The following is a 22,700-nucleotide window of genomic DNA, read 5'->3' as shown; positions in this document are numbered from 1 at the left end:
TATGCGGGCAGCAAGGAAACAAGAGCCTATCACTTTTCAAGGCTGTGAGATACAACTACTGCAGGACTTGTTTCGACAGATGCTACTGTTGCACAAAGCCCTGAAGCCAGTTCTCGCTATATTGGGGCAACAGGAAATCGCATACAGGTTGGGTTTCCCATTCCAACTCACTGCGCTTAAAGATGGAAACACGGCAATCTTTTGTTCTGCATCTGAGCTGCCTTAACTACTGGCTGCATTCAATTTACCTGATGTATCCATCCCAGATTGGCCAGTGATGCAAGGTCTTATCACTGGTCTGCAAGCTCAAGAATGGTGCACACAGGCCAGGAAGTCTCAACGTCAACGCACTCATTCGGATCAAGATGGCCCAACCTGACTCTTCTCATGAAGATGTTGTTTCTCCTCTTTCCTTTTTGTCTACTCAAGGACCTTCACTGTGTTGTGTTTTCCTTAGTGGAACTTTTCTTTGTACCCCGAGAGACGCTCGTCCAACCTCACCCAGAGATGGGCCGTGGTACTTTACTTGATTTATGTTGTGTTATCCTGCTGGTTTTAAACATGCAGGTTACTCAATTGCTGTTCACATGCTGCAGTTTTTTAGTAACATATAAAACTCAGGTTACTCAGTTGCTGTTTACATGCTGCAGTTTTTTTTTTTTAGTAGCATATATTACTACTGTTCTGTTTTGCACAATACTATAGAGTTGTCTGGGTCCTGGCTGGCCCAGAAATTACTGATTTACTGTGGCATTTAATTGTACTGACCCATGAATATTTATCAGAGTCAGATACCCAGACTAGTTGAAACACTATATGCAACAACATCAATTGGTGGATGTCTGGCAGATTGTGAACCCTATTGGAAGCTACACGTTTTACTTCCACCCACACCGGATGTATTCTAGAATACACCATTTCTAGCTTAAGCACGCAAATCTGGTACAGGTTTTGGAATGCAGCATAAGCAACATTGTGTCCTCAGACCATGCACCAGTTTTGCTCACCCTGACCCTGGCTTATGCTTCCCTAAATCTTGGCAATGGAAACTGAATGAGGCTCTTCTCTCGGACCTGGGGGTGGTTGCTGAGTTGACCTCTGAAATGAAAAGGTATTTTTAGAGAAATGTAGTACCAGAGTGTTCTCCAACGGGTTTGGGAAGCGCATAAGGCAGTGATGAGGGGGCTACTCATAAAGCATGGCTCTAGAATTAAAAGGAGGAAAACAAGCAGAGATCTTATCCACTCTTAAACAACTGCAGGAGTTTGAGGTGGTACATAAACGTACCTTAGATAAACAGGTGGGTGCAGAGCTGACCATACTACGACAAAAACTAGCTTCATTATGTCTGGGTAAAGCTAAAGCAGGGCTTAGTAAATGTCACAGGTCCTACTATGAGTATGGTGATACATGTGGAAGGCTACTGGCTAGGACACTGCAAAGGACTACAAGCATATACCCACTTTCCGTTCTTATCCACTAGTACAGGTGAAAAGATCTACCAGGTTAAGGAGATTGCGGCAAAACTAAAGCTACGTACACACTTCCAATTATTATCGTTGTTAAACGAACGACGAACGATCCTGCACGATATCTACGAACGATCGTATAGCACCGATCCTGTACATACAGATAACGAACGACTTTCCTCGTTCGTCAGCGTCGTTGGTTACTTTTTTTACGAACGATTTTTGCCCAATCGATCGTTCGTCATTCATTTTGAACGATAAAAATTGGAAGTGTGTACGCAGCTTTAGGGAACATTATGCATCCCTGTATCCCACCTGCCTGCGGATACACGCAACTCTAATCTAGGGCGGATTCAGTGATATCTAGAGGGGCTAAACCTACCTAAATTACCTCACTCTCCTATGCTGGATCTGAAAGCGGAGGAGTTTAGGGCGGCTATTAAACAAACCAAAACTGTGAAGGCTCCGGGGGCCCAGATGGTTTCGTGCTTCCCTTATTATAAAGCATTTGCAGCAGAGTTGGTGCCACAATATGTAGCCGCTTTTAACTCACTGACCGGGGAGGACACATTACCAAAGGACACTCTTTGGGCACTTATCACACTGATTCCCAAGACAGATAAAGACCAGTCGGTGTGTAGTAGTTACAGGCCAGTCTCCCTTTTAAACCAGGATCCAAAACAAATCCTCAAGTTTTTAGCCAAAAGTTTTCAAAAGCATAACCATAACCTAATACATTTTGATATGCCCTCTAGGGAGACTCAGGATAATACTTCCCGGGCCAATAATTGGATACACACATCTCAGTGTTGAAACCCTTTAACATCACCAATGGCACCAGACAGGGTTGCCTCTTGTCTCCCCTTATTTTTATTTTATCTCTGGAACCATTACTTACGGCAATACGTTCTTACTCAGATATACAGGGCCTGCTTCTAGGTGGTCTTGAACATAAGTAGAGATGAACAAATTTCCCAAGATCTGGAGGAGACATCCGCCGCTTCCTCCGCTAGGCGGGCAAGTAGTGATGAGGAGAGTGGCATGGGAGGTGGTGTTGCCAGCAGTCAGGCTCCTGACCCAGAGACCGTTAAGTTGAGGAGGACATCAGTGACGTGCAGACACTACTCGATGGTGATGAAGCCGATCACACTTGGGAGCCAGATGAAGAAGGGGCTTCATCATCATCAGGAAAAGAGGGTAGCAGCTTGCCCGTAAGGCAGTGGCTGAGCCAGCAAGGTGGTAGCATGGCTGGGAGTCAGCAGGGTGGCAGCAGTGGGAGGTCGGGAGCCAAATGTGCCTGGGGTAGACCATCTGTTTCACAGCAGCCTACCTGCCTGGGAAGTAGTGGTGCAGGGGTACACGGATGCAGCGGCGGTAGCAGTAAGTCAGTGCGGAGTATGGGGGGGAAAATCACCTACTCGGCCGTGTGGCAGATTTTTGTTAAGCCGCCTGAGGAGGTTAACATGGCCATATGTAGAATATGTGGGCAGAAGGTGAAGCGTGGCCAGGGTGCCAGTGTTGGCACCAGGGCCCTGCGTCAACATATGCAGCGTCACCACAAAGTGGCCTAGGAGAACCGTGGCTCCAATGTGGTGGTCCGGCCTGCCGCAGCAACCGCTACATCGCCCAGTGGCACGCAACGGGTTTCAGGCAGTCAAGGCTCCAGCACCTCAGCCGAAGGGAGCTGTATGTCATTTCCATCTTCTGCTGGTCCAGATGCTCCTGCTCCTCCTACTCCTTGTCAGTCATTCCTTCAGCAATTGATCACCAAAGCGATTGCCAAGAGACAACAGTATGCGTGGACTCCAACAGCGCATAAGCTGAATGTGCTCCTGTCCAAGTTGCTGGTGCTGCAGTCCCTCCCTTTCCAAGTGTTGGACTCTGCAAACTGATGGCTTGTCGAGGTGGAGAGTCCCAAGCCGTCATTTCTTTGAGAAAAAGGCAGTACCAGCTCTGCACAAATATGTAGAACAGAAGGTGGGCCAGTCCTTGAGCCTGTCAGTGTCTGCCAAAGTGCTCAGCAGCACCGATGTGTGGAGCTGTAACTACGGTCAGGGACAATACATGTCCTTTAAGGCCCACTGGGTGAATGTGATTCCTGCACAGCCACACCAGCAACTTGGCCAGGTGACACCGCTTCCGCCTCCACGTTCTCACGCCGCTGGTCCTGCGACAACGTCTGCCTCCTCATCCTCCACTGTGTCCTTAGCCTTCACTGCAGGGACAATTCACAGTGCCCCTCCAGCATACCACATGTGCAGGGAACGGCGGTGTCACGCTGTTCTGCACCTGGTTTGCCTGGGTGAACGGAGTCACACAGGGGAGGAACTGCTCTGTGTGATTCATCAAGAAATCGAATCCTGGCTTTCTCCGCAACCACTCAAAACCAGAACCGTGGTGACCGACAACGGGAAGAACATGGTGTCGGCGCTGCGTCAAGGAAGGCTGAGCCATGCGCCCTGCATGGCACACGTCTTCAATCTGGTTGTCAGGCGGTTCCTGAAGTCTTCCACCCATCTGCAAGACATCATAAAAATGGCCAGGAAACTTTGCATGCACTTCAGCCACTCGTACATCGCAAAGCACACCCTCCTCGAGCTGCAGCGGCAGAACGGCATCCCCCAACATAGGCTGATATGCAAAGTTTCCACCCGTTGGAATTCCACCCTCCATATGTTGGACCCTCGCTACCGGTCCAAAATGGGGGGCCTTTTTTACACCCGCTGAATGGGAGGACAAACTGAACCACTACAGAGACATCCTATGTAGTCAGTTGGCCTATCTGCACCATCCTTTTGCAGTTCTAACTGGGGGGCCCTCTGCACTCACGTTCCACTGCCATGGCTGCTGGGAAGGGGTGGGGTGGCAGAAGCAGTACCAGCTCCATCAGCAGCAGCCTGAGTCTAGAGTCGCCGATGAGCAGTTTTCTTCACCCGCATAGTGAAGAAACTACTCACCAGCTGCTAGACATAGAGCAGAACCTGAACCAGCAGGTGGTGGCATACTTGGAGTGCACCCTGCCAGCTGCTATTAAAAATCCGCTGGACTACTGGGCAGCCAAACTGGATTTGTGGCCACAACTGGCAGAGTTTGCCCTGGAAAAGCTGTCCTGCCGGCCAGTAGTGTGGCATCAGAGCGGGTGTTTAGTGCGGTGCGGGCCATAGTTACCCCAAGAAGAACTGGCCTGTCCACCCAAAATGTGGAGAGACTGACCTTTGTCAAGATGAATCAGGAGTGGATCAGCTAGGATTTCCACCCACCTATGCCTGATGCATCTGATTAGATGATCCAATCCCCCTCACCCAAACCTTGACAAAAGAGACCGGTTTCTTCTGGCTACCTGCCTCAGCTACTACGCTGATGTTGCCACTCGCCTGATGCCACACATCAGATGCCGAGTGCTCCTTCTTCCACCCACCTTCGTTAGCGGGTACTGGTATTGCCACCCACTGCCCCACTCTGTCATCGGGTCACTTTGTGGTCTCCTGATGCTGCTGCTGCCATTGCCACACTATGTCACCTTGCCACTCTGTGGTCTACTGATGCTGCTGCTACCATCTCCACACTATGTCACCTTGCCACTCTGTGGTATCCTCCTGATGCTGCTGCTGCCGCCATCTCCACACTATGTCACCTTGCCACTCTGTGGTCTCTGCCTGATGCTGCTGCTGTCGCCCCCACTTCTAGGCCATGTCGTTGTGCCACTCTGTAGCCTCCTTATGCTGCCGCCATCTCCAGACTCTGTAATTGTGCCACTCTCTGGTCTCCACCTGATCCTGCTTCTGCCGCCACCTCCAGACTCTGTCATTGTGCCACTCTGTAGCCTCCTGATGCTTCCGCCACCTCCAGACTCTTTCATTGTGCCACTATGTGGCCTCCTCCCGATACTCAAATACGTCACTAAACGCTTTCATCACATATAACTGCAGAAGTGAACTGAGAATATATTTTTCTTTTTGTACTGAAATAGGCCACTAAACGCTTTCACCACAAATAACTGCAGAAGTGAACTGAGAATATATTTTTCTTTTTGTACTGAAATAGGCCACTAAACGCTTTCACCACCTATAACTGCAACAGTGAAGTGCGTATATATTTTTCTCATTGTACTGAAGTAGGCCAATAAACGCTTTCACCACATATAACTGCAACAGTGAAGTGCGTTTATATTTTTCTTTTTATATATATTTTTATATATTTTTCTTTCAACATAGCACTTGCACCCCAATAACAAGAACCAATTGCTGGAATGACAGAGCCGTATAATGGCTATTTGGATCCCCAAATAATCTTTCCTTGCACTTGTAAATCGCTTTTCTAGCACTGTCCCTAGCGCCTTCTGACGTCTCTCCCTGCACTAAGATGCTGTGAAATGATTCCTCCCTATTTTTGCACAATGAGGTTTCTCCTAACACTCTCCCTAGTGCCTGCAGACGTCTCTCCCTGCACTCAGAACGCTGCAAAATGTCTGAATCCAAGATGGCTGAGGCTATTTATAGGGCTGTGACATCACAGGGCTGGCTGGCTGCTGATTGGCTGCATGCATGGCATTATGGGTCATTCCTCCTTCCCAGAGTTCCTTGCCCCATGTCCTCACACATGTAGGAAAAATGGTAACGAATCGCAAGGAAAATTCGGATTCGTTGCGAATAGATTTTGTCCTAAAATTCGGATCGAATTTCACTTCGTCAGCTTCAATTCGCTCATCTCTAAACATAGGGTTGCAGCCTATGCAGATGACCTATTATTTGTTATTACTAACCCAGTGACCTCTTGCCCAAAGCTCATTTGGACAATGCAGAAATGGCACTTTGTCTAATTTCAAAATTAATTATTTCAAGTCGGCAACTCTCAACGTCTCCCTGCCTCAGACTCTTTGCGCCCAACTTACACCCTCCTTCTCCTTCAAATGGGACAAAAAGGCAATTAGGTATCTGGGGACTTTGCTCCCAGCAGATCTTTTGCAGCTGTTCACATTAAATTTTGCCCCAACTCTTGCCATCATCACACAAGATCTTAACAGATGGTCCTCTTCCACCCTCTCCTGGCTTGGATGCATACAGGTTATTAAAATAAACATTCTACTGAGAATTTTATATCTCATTCAATCGTTGCCAATGCATATACCTACCTCCTTTTTTAGATCTCTGCACTCCAAATTATTTTGATTTATCTGGGGCAAAAAGGGTCACTGTCTCAGCAGGAGCTTGCAGTTCCAAGCCGAAAATGTGTGTGTGTGGGGGGGGGGGAGTTCCTAATATATCATTGTACTACATGGCGCCCCATATGGTTCGGACTCTAGATTGGTTCCGACATACGCAACACAAACAGTGGGCAGGAGTTGAACAATCTTACGCCTTCACACCTCTTACAGTGGTCCCATGGCTACTGAAGCTGTCTCAAGATGCCTTAGGAACCCATCCCTTGATCTCTGCCACGTGGCAGGCATGTCTGAAACTGCTGTTTATACTAAATTTGTCTCCCTGGCCCTCACCCCTGCTACTGATTTTAGGCAACCCTTTATTTCCCCAGGGCTGGAGGGTAGGAGGTTTATTGAGTTGCGGGAGCAAGGGGTAGCATGGGTGGAGCACTTTGTATATCAGGGTCACTGGGTGACGAGGGAAATGATGATGGCTGACACTGGTAACTATAAATTAGATTTTTGAGGGCACTGTAACTCATGCATTTCCTCAAGTCTCTCCCCTCAGACTTTAGATATTGTCTTGTGAAAATGGTATTTGAGAAGTTGTGGGCAAGGTGTTGCTCGACCAGACACTCTTTCGCTATTGTATTCTGAACTGAATGCTGCCCCTGAAATGTTTACACCTGCATACCTCCAGGCGTTGGAGGCGGAACTTGGGTACACAGTAGAGGCTGTTAAGAAGAAAGTTTCTTACCTTAGTACATGGGTCATCTGTAACCAGTAGATACCAGGAATTTCTTTAAAATCTTGTCCAGGTGGTAAAGGACCCCGGAAAGATTACACAGTTTTTTCCCCTAGGTTACTGACAGGTGCTGGCATTGTGAACAGGGGAGGTGAACCTGAGAGGGGTACTATGCGCCAAATTTTTGGGCGTGCCCTTTACAGCGCTCTTTTTGGGAGCAAGAGAGATCCCTCATGAGAGGGTCACCACCCACAATATACCATGGGATCCGGGGTTCTTCCTGCTACACCACAATGTAATTCCAGAAAAGGTATATAAGAGGTCCATTCTGCGACATCTTATCGTGGCTGCTAATTAGTGTATTCCAGTGTTCTGGATGTCAAAGGTCACCCCAACGGTGGGTCTATGGCTCCACAGGCTGAATGACATTATGGTGATGGAAGACCTAACGGCCAGCATACGGGGCACCCAAGATACATTTAATGCTATATGGGGAAGTTGGACCTACTACAGATAAACACCGAAGTTTAGGCGCCACCTGGATCTGACCCTTTCCGCTTAAGGATTATTGTTAATATATAATTCTGTTTTGATATGTGTCCCCACATAGGCAGACAACCTTTTGGCCTAAAGTCCCCAATAATGCTATGATGTATTATCTATTTGATACTGTATGTTATTTTTTCTTGTCCCTTCTCTTTTCTTTTAGGCACAGACTTTGTTTAAACAATGTACGATGTGCAATTTACTGTTTTTATATGCTCTGAACATTCCCCCTTTTTTTGTTATGCAAATGTTATTTTGTTTTTTTTTGAAAAATTTTGAAAAATAATGAATGTTATAAAAAAAAAATATAGTACGAGAGCCTACCTGATTGGAAAACGAAAAATTAACTACATTTTCTACATCTAAAACAGTAAGGATGTAATCTATTTTCATTTGTATACATTTATTTTTTTCTGTATCATAATATGAAAATCTTCATTCTAGAGGCAATTTCAGTTGATCCCTTTTGCCTCTTGTAGATCTTCATATGACAGAGAACAGAGTCTCCATTATGTGTGTGTTTGTACAATACACAATGTATGTATTCTGTCTTTTGCATGTCATGTATGGGTCCTCTATACACACAGCTCTCAATTAAGATCAATAATGGCTTTGTACTTATTGTATTCCTTTCCTCTAATACACCTTAAATGTATTAAAGTCTTCAAGAGGACCTATTACTCGCCTGTATCAGAGCAAGACATAGTTCTTGTCTCTTGTTTTTGATCCAAAACGTCTTGAGTCTTGGTTCAGCCTAGGAAGTGGTTGTAATAAATCCTACATTGGAGTGGGGAAAAGTTTAAATTTAAAGGACCCTTGAATTGCTCTTCATTAGAACTCACTGGTGTCATTTTAGTCAGTTATCAGAAGGAGATGGGCAAAAATATGGATTTCCTAACTGAAGGTAAAATTTGCATATCGACATGCTTCTTGTTTTCCACTATTTTCTATAAATGCTAAAGCCAATTGTCAGCACAGGGTGATGTCCTGTTGTTGCAGTCAGGTAAAATTACCAACTTTTTAGTGGCTCTATATTCCCTTTTTGGACACCTTCCTGCTTGATTTCTTGGCCACAGGCATAACCAGAAAATGGAAGCAATAGAAGGATTCATGACCCTGGTGCCTATGGGAGGCTGTAAGCCCTAACCTCCTTACAGTAATCACGAGGGTGGCTCGGGGTGAATTATCCATACCAAAAGCGTAACCCCAAGCCAAATTCAGGGTGGAATTGCCAGGGAGTTTAAACAGCTTACCTGGTAAGCGGTGCCCGTGGCTTCCTCCAGCAGTAGGCACAGCATGCTCCTGTGTAACCTGGCAATGGCTGGCATCTGGGTCCCCTGCGTGTGAATGTTGGGGTCACGAGGCCAGGGGAAGTAGATGCCGGCCAGGCATCTGCTTGTGAGTGTGTGGCTGGGGGGGCGCGACTGTGTGGCTGGGAGGTAGGAAATTTAAAACACTAGATATTTTTAAATGTACAGCCTTTACATTTAAAAATACTTAATATGCATACCGCCAGAGAGGTTAAGGAAAAACTCTACTGTTTCTGTCCAGTAAAATTCATTGCTTTACCTAAGGAGCCTTAGTGGACGATGTTTCAAAGGGTACAGGTGACATTGCAGAGTTTTATTGGTTGCCACAGTTGCTGCCCTTTCATTTTTTTGCTTGGACAAGCTCAAAATTCTTTTAATTTCCTAGCATGCACTGTCAAATGCTAAATTAAAGTTGACTGGTTGCTTTGGCACATCATTGGGAGAATCTGAACTGTTTTGCATCTTCTAGGTATCTCATGGTCCAGGCTCCAAGGCCATGGTGGTGAAGATCTATACAAATGTGGTGGATGAAGAAGGTATTGTCCGAGAGATATCTCTTCTGCAAAAATTGTCTCACCCTAACATCGTCAGGTAAGCATGACCTGTTCTCCTACTTCTCTACTTGCCCCTCTCTGTAGCTTTTTTTTTTTTTATTAATTATACTGCAGAAAGAAAGCTTTTAGCTGGACATCAGGCAAGGAGGTAGACATGTATACGAACTGTAACATACTGCAACGCTAATTGGCCTCCAAATACCCTGTTTAAAGATTGTGAGCTGTTTGGGTTGGGCATTGACATTAGTGAATTGAAATGAAATAGGAGGACTGCTCCATCCCTACCTGTTCTGTTAACTGTCAATTTTATAACTTCTATAAAATACCTCAACCTATTGGCTTTCTTCTGTGAACCACCAAGCACATCCCCTATGTAATGGAGATGAGGATAAAGGGTTGGCGTTTGCTGTCCAAATCATAAAAGCCCCCAAGTGTTGATAACACTTCACATGCATAGATACAGTACTGAACTTAGGTTTTGTTACTCTAGTACAGGTTTGTGTGTTACTCACAGTATCATCAGGCAAAACAAAAAGCATTTAGCTGGAAAAGAGAAAAAAGGAAACATCCATTACAATAATAGACCAGTAAGCTCTAGTATAGATCTGTTCATTTTTGGGTTCAATTAATCTTTAGACCCTTAGCTACAAGTGTTCAGAATTATTTTTTGGTATGCACTATAGGCCAGTGGAGAGCAAGGCTAGTAATGACCCAGTCAGTTGTAAAACCCCAAAATCAAAATGTTGTTTTTGGTGCTGTAATTTGTAGTTAGTCTTTCAGCAGAAGAAACTTTTTTTTTCTTTATACTTATTTGCCTGCAGTGCAGCCACAGAGACACCCTATGTGACATGCAGTGTATGCATGTAGTTGCATATGAATTCAGCCTTTACCAGTTTGTATTTCAAAAAGTGAAATCACTGTTTTTGAAACTCTTTTCTTTGCCTGGTATTAGCTCGCCCAGCAATCAATCCTACTACTTTGAATTGAATTTGGGACCTTGACACTGCTGACTAGTAATGGTCGAATAGGTCGCTATTTGATTCGACCGCTATTCGGCCAAATAATGCATAATTATTCCGGTGGTCGACTGCCGAATTTGAACTCCATTAAAGTCAATTGGGGAAAAATTCGGGTTGTTATTCGGGTCGGTGGAGAGCTTCTACAGCCTATAAATACATTTAAAAAGACATGTCAAGACTGTTCTGTTACGCATTTCTCTGCAGGAACCCACAGTACGTTATGCCTAAGCGACAGTATTTTGCACAAAAATGTGTTCCTGCTTTGCATTGGTTGCTGAAGCAAGCATGGACTGGGAAGATATATTTCCTATATAGCTTACTGGGTAACTTTAGTGGCAACAGGGGAAGATGCAGGTGTAGCAAGGCCTGCATACCTACCTCCGCCTAGAGCACATCGCCATGCAATTTCCACCTCAACCCTCCACTTCCACCTCCTTCTTTGACTCCTGTGCCTTAAACTATTCTTCCAGGGACACTTTGCAGTGGAGTCCCAGCACCTCCTATTCGGCAGCATATGTTTACCGCCAGCAAGATTGTGCAGTTTGCTATTTCGGTGCACAATTCCTACGTTACCACGCAGTCCTGAGGTTGCGAAGCCTGTGTTCCCTCTGCTACAGGGACGCAGCCATTCTAAGTGCCTTGTGGGAGCAGGAGGACATATAGCCAACTCCCAACAGACTTCAGCCAGGCAAGGTCATGTGTGACAATGGGGCCAAGCAAAGTCCAAGGGCAAGTAAACAAGGTCCGGTACACAGTAAAGCAAACAGAGGAAACACCTTTGCACTAGGAGTTACACAGGGTAAAACCTTGAGATTGCTCAGGCAACTTCCTGTAGTAGGAGGTGCCTTTAAATACCTGCAGAGAGACACACCCACGCCAGCTCAAACACCAGAGCAAGTCTCCAGCAGGGAGGAAACTCTGACATGGAACACAGGTAGTGGGGTTACTCTACGTGAAAGATAGGACCCGTGCCTGCAATTAGGAGCAGTGGCGCCGGCACGACCTGCAGAGCTAACAATGGTGCAGGAATACCTGAGCTCTGCATGGGACATCTGCAACCTGCAAAGCCAGGAACCACTGGGCTACTGGGTATCCAACTTGAGCAGTGGCCAGAGCTGGCAGAACATGCCATTCAGATCTTTGCCTGCCCAGCCACAAGTGTGTTATCTGCAAGAGCGTACAGTGCAGCTTGGGGTGTAGTGAGCGACAATGGGATTCCGCTCTCCGCAGAAAATGTCCACGGATCGTGGACTACATTAGTATCTTGCATCTAGAGTTGGGTACGGAGCGTGGACCACATTGGAGGTTGAGGCCATAAACTTTATGGACAGTGTACAAGCTGTACCACCCCCTCCTTCCCATTAGACAATAGTAGTTGAATGTCCCATAGGTGCTGATGCAGCCCTTCAGTCCATATCATAAAAGGAATTTCAATTTGACAACAAATTTAAATTTTTATATGTGGTTTAAATTTTAGTAAAATCTGCTTAGCCATGTTATTTTGTAAGCCCCATTGTATTATTGTATTATTTTTTATTATTATTTTATTATTATTATTTATTATTTATTATTATTGTATTATTATTATTGTATTATTTATTAATAAATAATTAATGTCTGGGTGGAGGTGACATCAGTCCATATCATAACATTTATCTCTGACACCAAATTGAATTCTTATCTCTGACACACAATCATATGTGGTTTGATTGTTGGTAAAAGCTCTTTATTTTTATTAATTTACATTTGTGTTGACATTTTTGATCTATAAAAACACTAGGATATTATATGCAACAGAGGCGCTCAGTCTGTTAACCTACTGAGCAGTTCATTCCTTTCCAGTTTTAAATGTCTAAAAGAGGTACATTGTTTTTCATGAACCTTTATTTTACAGTATAATATAGTATTCCTTCATTGAATGAAAATTATTTGTCATTTCATAATTGAGTACATAAGTGAGCAGCCCCCTTCCCTCTGACAAAAGCAGACTAAAACCACATACACACGCGCAATTCTTGTCGTTGGAAAGGATCTTTCACGATCCTTTCCAAAGATAAGAACCGCAAGATGCATGAACGGCCGATGCCGATTATCGGGCGAGAAAAATTTGACGTGTGTGTACGCAGCTTAACTAATATTTACCTTTGCAGGGCATAATGTATATATATCAGCACTTACCTGATTAGGATGAGGTAATGGATGACAATAGAGGGAACCAGCCAGCAAATCTTTCTATCTATCTACCCCTATATTTTCTACAAAGAAGATTAGAGTTGGTGACAGCTGAATATAAAGGTCGTCATATTTCTCGGTAAAAAACAAAATCCGTGACTGGGAACTCACATTTTCTGCAGCGACATCGAATGTAATTTCTTGATCCAGATCTTCAGACCAAACTATAACTCGCCACGATTTCAGGAATAGGAATGAGGGAGATTCCAATCTGTACTTACCTACTATATAGCGAAACCACATGAAAGGGATTGTGCTTGGAGGAATCAGCGACTGGCAGCTTGCTTCCGCTGAAAAAAAGCCTGCATAGTTAGGCTTAGACGACCTCTACTGCTGCCACCCATGCCGCTTAAAGCAGTTGTTTGGCTCCCATGGCTGGTGGAACTGCCATGGGGATCGCTGCTGCTGCCGCCAGCTGGAAAGGCTGAACACAAGTCCCTTACAAGCACTTCTTGTTAGTGCTGCATTTTAGGTCCCCTGTATTGGGGCACGATGAGTTGTTGTATCTCAGGCTTGTAACGTGGATCCAGTAATGTAGCAATCCAATAGTCGTCAGTCTTTGTTTTTATGTGTTTTATGCGTGGATCTTTGGCTGGGCACTCCTGCATGAAGGATGTCATGTGGCTCAAACTACCCACAGCTGAGGTAATTCTTGACCCACACTCCTGTGGGTCGAACAGCACCACAGGGTCATCCCCCTCCGCCTGGTCTTGCCATCCACGGAACATGCCGCCTTGTGTTTCGGTGGATGGATGCCATGTACCCTCAATATCCTCCTCTGCCCCTTCCTCTCCTTCTCCCATGCCTGCAATGTCCTCCTCATCCTCTTCCACCTCCGCCTCTTCCTGGATTTGTGGTGCACTATGCATAGTAGGCACGCATGTCTGAGATAATATTTGCAGCGTCCGCTCTGTGTCGTGTCCAAGATCCACCATCATCTGTTCCAGCACGCATATGATGGGAATGGTGTCACTGACACAGGCCTGATCTCTGCTGATCATCCTTGGTGGCCTCTTCAAAAGGTGACAATACAGTGCACGTCTTCAATTTGCAGCCACTCCGCAGGGCTGAAAAAAGGTAGTGTGGGTATGCGTCTAAAACGAACAGACTCTGACAGGTAATCCCCCACCCCTTTCTGTTGTTCAGACAGCCGCTGCAGCATGTAAAATGTGGAGTTCCAACGTGTGGCAATATCACAAATTAACCGGTGCACTGGCAGGTTGAGATTTTGCTGTAACTCCACCAATCTGGCACTGGCTGTGTACGACCGGCGGAAATGCGCTGACAACTTTCTGGCCTTCAGTAACAGAGACTGGAGGCCTGGGTAATTCCAAAGGAAGCGCTGTACTATGAGGTTCATGACGTGAGCCAGGCAAGGTACGTGTGTGAGTTTCCCACAACGCAGGGCTGCCAGCAGATTGGCCCCATAGTCACACACGCCCTTTGCCTGGCTGAAGTCTGTTGGGAGTTAGCCATTTCTCCTCCTGCTCCCACAAGGCACTTAGAATGGCTGTGCCCATGTGGCTGAGGGAACCCAGGCTTCGCAACTTCAGGACTGCGTGGCAACGTCAGAATTGTGCACCGAAATAGCAAACTGCAGGTTGGTGCTGGCGTGATACTGTGCACGCAGTCAGCGAGGGGACCCTGCCTCTGGCTGCGTGTATGTAACACACTGACTGACTATCTATCTATCTAGCTTTCTAGCCTTCTAGCTTCTAGCCTTCTATCTATCTATCTATCTATCTACCTATCTATCTATGTATCTAGCAAACAGTGAAACACTCTACCTATCTGAGTACAGTAGATTTCAGGACTGCACAAATACAGTACAATCCAACAATCTATCTGACTAATAGTGTGAGTGTGACACAGTCTAGCAAAGTAAAGCACTTTTTTTCACTTGACAAAGAAAGCAAGCCAAGCAGCACAGAGGTTGTGTTGCTAATAGCAAAATCTCTGTCAGGAGTGGGAAATGCAGGCACGCCTTCGCCTTATATAGGCCAATGGCTGCCTGTGTGGCATGCAGTGACAGACAGCCAATCGGCTGTCTGCCACAACAAAGATGGAGGGGGCATCTCTGCTGTCATTGGGAGGCACTGTGCATCATGGGGGAGGTGCCCAGTGTTTGAGTGCATTGTGGGAGTGCCGAATTCGAGTAGTCCAATGCAGCAAAATTCGGGTCGGGTCGACCCGAATTCGAACAGCCATTTTCGGGTCGAACATAAGGACGACCCGAATTCAAACAACAACACTACTGCTGACTGCTAAGGCTCAGTAGTAAAGGACCAGCTCTCAAACTGACACTTCTTAATACATCTCCAGGACTGTGTCTATTGGTAGAAGAGTCTAATGTGTTTCAAAAGAAAATGCCCAGCACTTTTTATAAATAATACATTTTATGTGTCAATAAATTTTTTGATATTGCAGGGTCTACCAGACACAGAAGCTGCTTTTCTTGTGCTGTTTTTCAATTTTCAATACTTCTTGTAAAAGTGGAGACCTATTAAATTACCTAGAAATTGCAAACCTAGTATATTCTAAAAATTGATAGATAACTGATAATACCTATTAAAGTACCAGGTGACCACCTAAATAAACATTAAAACAAAACCTAAAATGTATATAAAAATCAAGAATAAAAAGGGTAATGCCAGATAAAATTATGCCACTCTAGGCTACAATTGCTACCCCAACAATAGACTGTGACTGGAATGCACACCTTTTGAAGAACAAAGACCTGATAAAACAAAGTGTCTCGCTCACCATAAATAGTCAATATACTGACAACAGTCTGATAAGAACAATGGTCAGCTTTACAGTAAATAGTTAACAAAAGAGGGTGATATCAAGGATCACACCTTCACAGGGAACTTAAGGACTACAGCTACAATTATTCCCGCCAAAAGGGAGTAATAAAACTTAACCACTGCTGACAATAAAACAAAAATCTTAAAATACAATGGCTATCTGAACCATGCTCAAATTATATCAATTTAGGATGCTTTTGTCTAAACCAAAAACCAAAATCTCACTATATGTACTTCAGTCCAGACACCAACCAATCCTATTTATAACTGTATTCACCAACTTATGTGAAAATTAACCTTTACTTATCGTGGGTTTCACTGAAAACAGCACAATAGTTTCCAGATCCCATAATTCCAACTTCCTATAACTTGCTTTGTAACAACAAACTTCAGTGAGGGGTTCTAAACAATACCTTATTCCTACTAACAACTTCCTCAGTTCCTACTGAGAATATATATCCCAGTTAATGACCCCAAGTGTATCCTCCCCTGCTAATATAAACCGATTTATTAGAGGTACATCCAATACACGTTTATTTTGGGATTTCTAAACATATGTGGAGTATTGAAAATACTCCTTGCAATGATGTATGGCCTCTTACCAATACCCACGCAGCATAAAATATCACAGACAATATCACTGTGGTCTCAACCTGTCTGAATTGCCGACTCAGCATGTATTCACTTAACTCTATTTTTGCATAAAAACAAAAATAGAAGCTGTTTGAATTAACCCACTAATTTGTGTCCCGAGTCTCTGGTCGCCACTTTTGATTTGGAATATTATCTGCATAAATATGGGTATTATATCTCAATATCAATGCACATATATATTCACTAGATGAAGGTTCATGCACAAATGATAGCTAATCATTCAAACAGTTTAATTAGGAAAACAAGGTGAAACATAAAGTACACAACAATATTGTTTGATATCTAGATATAGGAACTTCAATCAATAAAATATACAGTAGATGAAAATAATGTTGTTAGTAAGCAACATCTGCAATAATCTAACTATGGTTAGTACATAATACAGTAATTACAAAATGGCAAAGTAATGCAATAATACTATAGACATCCATAAGACTACAATCAGGAATATCTTAAAGCTACCTGCTAAGAGGTTAATGGGTACCTCAGAAGCCTACTTCCTTCAGAAGAGGACTCCATACCAGCTTACCTCAGGAGACAAGGAGAGCAAGCAAGAGATCAAGCCCGAGCAAGAGCAAGCAAGAGATTTCCATTCTCTCAGTTCCCATTTTTATATAGGTAATTCCCATTAGGTATTCTTGAGGCTCTTAGATTGGTTACTGGATGTGATCTGTAAGATGACTATTGGTTGATGCCCCCCAAGACTGGGATTGGTTACTGTAACTTTTGGAATTTACTAGGCCTCCTAGCTAAGTTGATATGGGAAGCTAGAGGGAAAGCCAGGCGGGGTCATTTAATTTTAGGTAACACTAAAAGCTCTGGATGGGCCATCATCCCCACTCATCTGTCCAGCTATTCATCCAACTTCTGCTGACTCAGGCTTCATTATTATGGGAACTGAATCTGTTTTGTCTAATGTCCCTAGCCTCCCAATCAATTTGACTGCATTTATCTGGATTTGATCAGACAGCATGTCTCTGAACACCTCAGAATTAATTTGGCTGCTTCTGTCCTGTGTCACATCATCGATAAACACTAGTGTCCCAGTGCCATTGGCAGCCATGCACGTCCAAGCCATCACATTGCCTCCGCCATGTTCAACAGATAGTGGTATTGCTTTGCATCATAAGCTGTTCCACGCCTTCTCTATACTTTTTTTCTTGCCATCATTCTGGTAAAGATTGGTCTTGGTTTCATCTGTTCAAAGAATGTTTTTCCAACTGTGCTGGCTTTGTAAGATTTTTTTTAGCAATGTCCAATCTAACCTTTCTATTCTTGAGGCTTATGAGTGGCTTGCACCTTGCAATGCACCCCCTGTATTTACTTTCATGTAGTCTTCATTTTATGGTGGACTTTGATATCGATACGCCTACTTCCTGGAGAGTTGTTCACTTGGTTGGTTGTTGTGAAGACGTTTCTCTTCACCATGGAAATGATTCTGCAATCATCCACCACTGTCTTCCGTGGACGTCCAGGTCTTTTGACGTGGCTGATTTTACCAGTGCTTTGTTTCTTTCTCATGATATACCAAACTGTAGATTTTGCCATTCCTAATATTGTAGCAATTTCTATACACCTACTTCCTGGAGAGTGTTGTTCACTTGGTTGGCTGTTGTGAAGGGTTTTCTCTTCACCATGGAAATAATTCTGCTATTATCTACCACTGTTGTCTTCCGTGGAGGTCCAGGTCTTTTGGGGTTGCTGAGTTCACCAGTGCTTTGTATCTTTCTCATGATGTACCAAACTGTAGATTTTTCCACTCCTAATATTGTAGCAATTTCTTGGATGGGTTTTTTTCTGTTTTTGCAGCTTAGGGATGGCTTGTTTTACCTGCATGGAGCGCTCCTTTGACCGCATGATGTCTGTTCACAGCAAACACTTCCACATACAAGCACCCCCCCCTCAAATTACCTCCAGGTCTTTTATCTGTTTAATTGATAATGACATAACGAAGGAATTGCCAACACCAGCCCATGAAAAAGCCTTTGAGTCCATTGTTCAATTACTTTTGAGCCCCTGAAATGAAGTGGAGGTGTAAAAAAAAGGCTTTACTGCATCTGAGTTGTTTCATTTAAAAATAATTGTGGTAATGTACAGAACCAAAATTGGAAAAAAGTTGTCTCTGTACAAATATTTATGGACCTAACTGTATGTTGATGATGTAAAACACCTTATTATGTAGAGTCTGTAAATATATATCACTACATGGTAGCTGCTATAATTTATTACTGCCAATATAGAATTAAGAAAGAAAGAACAAGTATACAGATCACCATTTTGGCTTGCACTTTAAATTATGCATGTGGCATATGAAAACACCTTGGAGTTCAGGTCCCAAAAGTAAAGGTTTTTAGAGTGAAGGAATCCCCCTGTTGATGTTATGTGACCGGTCTAATTTCCCTCTCTAGCTCTGAAAAACATCTTTGTTGGCATAGAATTTCTCCAGCCAGCCCCCATTCGCATACTGTGGACAGAAAATCCTTTAAAGACCATTAAACAGAAGCTGGTATTGCACTTACTGTGGATCTGCAAGTTTGTTTGTATTGATGCCACAGGCAACAAGTCAGAATATATAGTATGAAGGTGTCAGCACTGACAGCCTATGTATTCCTTGAAGTAAGGGTTTCCTATTAAACTCACACAAATAGAGTTCAAAAGCTTGCAACTGTTTTTTTTTTTTTTTTTTTTTAATCAGCTGTTTACTAGTTACACTAGTGATCTGGTTGGGACATGCTTTACAATCCTATCTCATTTCTTCACTTTTTATTGTGATACTTTCAAACAACTTTACATGAAATTATTCTTGGAAATGTATGTAGGATTTGTATGTAATTTAAATGTCTGGTTTCATTGCAGGTATCTGGGGATATGTGTCAAAGATGAAAAACTTTATCCAATTTTAGAGGTAAACATTGAACACTGCTCATAAATCAGAACTCCTGAAAATCCATTTACCTTTTCAACCCAGGAACAGATGAACTCCCACAAATTACGTTACTGTCTTTGGTATATGAATTAAAGGGCCCTTCTACCCAGGTGGCAAGAATCTCCAGTACTCGGACAAAAGTGAACAAATGTTTTGTCACAAATCACAGTTAAAGCAGAACTAAACTCCAGAAATAAAAATAAATTTCAACCAGGCAAGTCATTTATTGCTGTAAGGACAGGCAATGTACCTTTTGCAATAAAACAACCTTACCTGGTAATTGCCTGATCTCAATTTTTTTAAATTCAATCACCTGTTCACGTTGTGGATGCTGCCATCGTTCCTTCATTCTTTCTGGTTTTGATCTTCAGCCATTTATTGGCAAGGATCATGTAAATCCCATGCATGAACTCTGCAACCTTCCTCTCTAAGAACTAATACGCACGGGAGTTTATTCAGACATTGTGATCCCAGGGCACATTCTGGGCTTGGAACATATGCATAGCTCAGTGTTTTTTAACAATAAGATAGCAATCAGGCCGGTAAGTATTGTTTTTTTGCAGAAGAGACATTGTCTGTCTCTTTCTGTCCTAAAGATCCGCATGATCACAAATTTTCAAAGCAGAACATTAGTTTTACTTTAAAGACACCTATAAGTTAGATATAAAATGTTTGCATTCTCAACAGACTGGTGTACTAAAACCCCAAAACCGCTCTAGTTGTATTTTTCTGAATGACCCGTGAAGTTGTCTGCAATAAATTATGCACATCGTTTGGGCTTTTACTGTTTGCAGCCTTTGTTGTATGGCGTGAACATTTCAATTATGTTACTTGTTGCTCAAAGTTGGTGTGTAAAGCCAACTATTTGTATGGTGTTCTGGCAACTTAGTTAGTTTGCAAACTTGACTCTCCTATTTTTTTTTTTTTTTAGACCAACATCTTCAGCCAATTTGTTTTACAGCCACAGTCCACCAAGTCTTTTTTGACATACAGATGAAGTCTGTTCAGCTCCTTGGGGACCCAGTCTCAGAGATATTTCTTGACCACTTTGGAATTTTTGTATTTCTATCCACCACTGTTCTTCTCCACTTCTTCTGTTGCATGTTGCATATGTATATATGTAATATGAAAAATAAAACATAGTGTGTGAAGCTCTTGTTGAGGTTTGGGTATCTCTCCACTATCTATGAAATACCAGGATTGGATGGACAGACTTAAACGTAATCTATATTAACAAAAAATGTCTCTGTTGTATTTGCAGTTGCTGATGGTTGATGGTCTTTTTTTTTGTTTTCTATTTTCTACCCACAGTATGTGAATGGGGGCTTCCTGGAAGAAGTACTTGCCAACAAAGATGTTTTTCTTTGCTGGAAAGAGAAAGTGAACCTGTCGTGTGACATCAGCCGAGGAATGATCTATCTGCACTCTAAAAACATTTACCATCGGGACCTCAACTCTAAGGTGTTAAATGCATAACTAAAACAGCTCTCTAAAGTGAATCTTGGGTCTGGCTACAAGAAGCTGAAATCAAGCTGCTGACCTATTAATAAAACCAGTTACATTTTGGCCTATAAAAGAAAATGACTAAAGTTACATTTTTACAATGGTTGCTCTTTAGCTGGCAGTAATCCCAGAGCCAAACTCGGGGTGGAATTAAGGGCTGACCTGGTCCCCCTGAGCCTGCAGAGACCTCTGGGGATGCCAACCTGGCATCTGTGTTTCCTTGGCGATGCTCGGCTGGCACCGCTGGGCATGCGACGTAAGTACGTGTGGTCAGCATGCGCTGGGGGGCGGGACTGGCAAGAAATTTAAAATAAATAGTTTTTTTAAACAACTAGGTGACTGATACCTTTAAAATTTGCAGGGATTGTATAAACCAGGGCTGCACAACCTACGACCCACGGGCCACGTCCAGCCCACGGAGCTGTCAGATCTGACCCTCTCCTCATTCCCTTTCTGCTCTCTCTGTTCATTGTTTTGTGGGGGATGGGGTCCATGCATATCCTATGTTTCTCTATGAGATCGTGCTATGAGGAGAGGGAGCTGCTCCCCACCCACCTTGTATTGTGAGATAAACGTGCAGTAGCAGCATGAAAGCTGTGTTCATGCTTCTGTCATTATCCCCATGTATAAATCCTCATATATCCTTCACTGATTATCATAGAAATGTGACATTTTCAGGGTACACAAGGGACCCTAAGAGCTGCTACTAAACCAAATTTAAGCCCTTAAACATAACAAGTTGCCAGATACGTGGTCACAAGCAGAAAATCATAACAGCAATCAGATATATTTTCACATTATTTCATGGCAATAAACTTTAGGGTACTGCTTTTTTCTGTGTGCTGTGGTGCCCAAGGCTGCATTCAGACTGGCGGTGAGGTTGCGGTGTGGTTACCCCTCCTTGTGGCATAGAACCCTACCTAGGGGGGTGCTCAGTACTGCTCACTGCTGCCTGCAGTCAAATCTGCAGACGCTGTGGTGCTAGGGAGTGAGCTGCTGGTGGGGTATGTTACACATAGCTGAACACATACCCTCTGTGACCCTCAATGTCTCTGGAACAGAGAGATGTTGGCAACTGGAAATTTGGGAGCCAGTAGGAAATGCCTTTGGTCCCCCTCTTTCCTACTAAAATGTTATACCCATCATATCACGCTACTCTTGTCAGACCCTTAATCTCCATGAACCTCAATTTCTCTGTAAAGGGAAATATAACTGCAAGTTACCTTTTGTGAACCCCAATAGGATAAGTAGGGGACTTTTGTGGCTCAGTTTCCCCTCAAAGGGGAGCTGTAAGGTAAATTAAAATGTAGGATAAGTGGGGGGCTCTTGTTCCAAACTTCACCTAAAAGTTTATTGCTGTGGTGTCTCACAGGATCTATAAAACTATACCTATCATACCATGCTACCCTGTCACACATATTTGACCACTTACCCTCTGTAAATCCCCATTTCTGTTATCAGTAGAGAAAGGGAAATGTAGGATAAGTGGGGGTCTCTTGTTGCTACCCCCCTGTTGGAAGTGACCAAAATTGATATGAATATGACTTGTATGTAAAGACAATTCTGCCTTCTTGGAAACAAGCTATAAACATCATTATCTGTGGAGACAGATGCAGTCCCTCAAACATCAAAGGATTGCTTAAAAGAGACAATGCCCCTGATTCATCAAGCAAAATCGGATTATCGGTCGCGCATTCGTATTAGCGATCCAGAATCGTGCGCGATCGCGCTATTCAACAACCGGAAAAGCTCGCGCACGGAGCCGCGCTTATCCGACAGCTTTTTACTGGCGATC

The 22,700-nt window shown here is 43.6% G+C and overlaps 1 protein-coding gene across 1 annotated transcript in view; it reads left to right on the top strand.

Annotated features, from left to right (window-relative positions):
• LOC140344424 (dual specificity testis-specific protein kinase 1-like) overlaps nucleotides 1-22,700 on the top strand; it is a 121,003-nt gene that overhangs the window by 82,560 nt on the left and 15,743 nt on the right. Inside the window, exons 3-5 of the mRNA XM_072431544.1 lie at nucleotides 9,680-9,801; nucleotides 19,333-19,381; nucleotides 20,714-20,863. Of these exons, the coding sequence (XP_072287645.1) occupies nucleotides 9,680-9,801; nucleotides 19,333-19,381; nucleotides 20,714-20,863 (321 nt within the window). The remainder of the gene's footprint in view (nucleotides 1-9,679; nucleotides 9,802-19,332; nucleotides 19,382-20,713; nucleotides 20,864-22,700) is intronic.

Source organism: Pyxicephalus adspersus, chromosome Z (genome assembly GCF_032062135.1).
Source record: "Pyxicephalus adspersus chromosome Z, UCB_Pads_2.0, whole genome shotgun sequence".
Lineage (NCBI taxonomy): Eukaryota > Metazoa > Chordata > Amphibia > Anura > Pyxicephalidae > Pyxicephalus > Pyxicephalus adspersus.
Note: the sequence above shows the minus strand (reverse complement) of the source record. Positions and strands in the feature narration are given on the sequence as shown.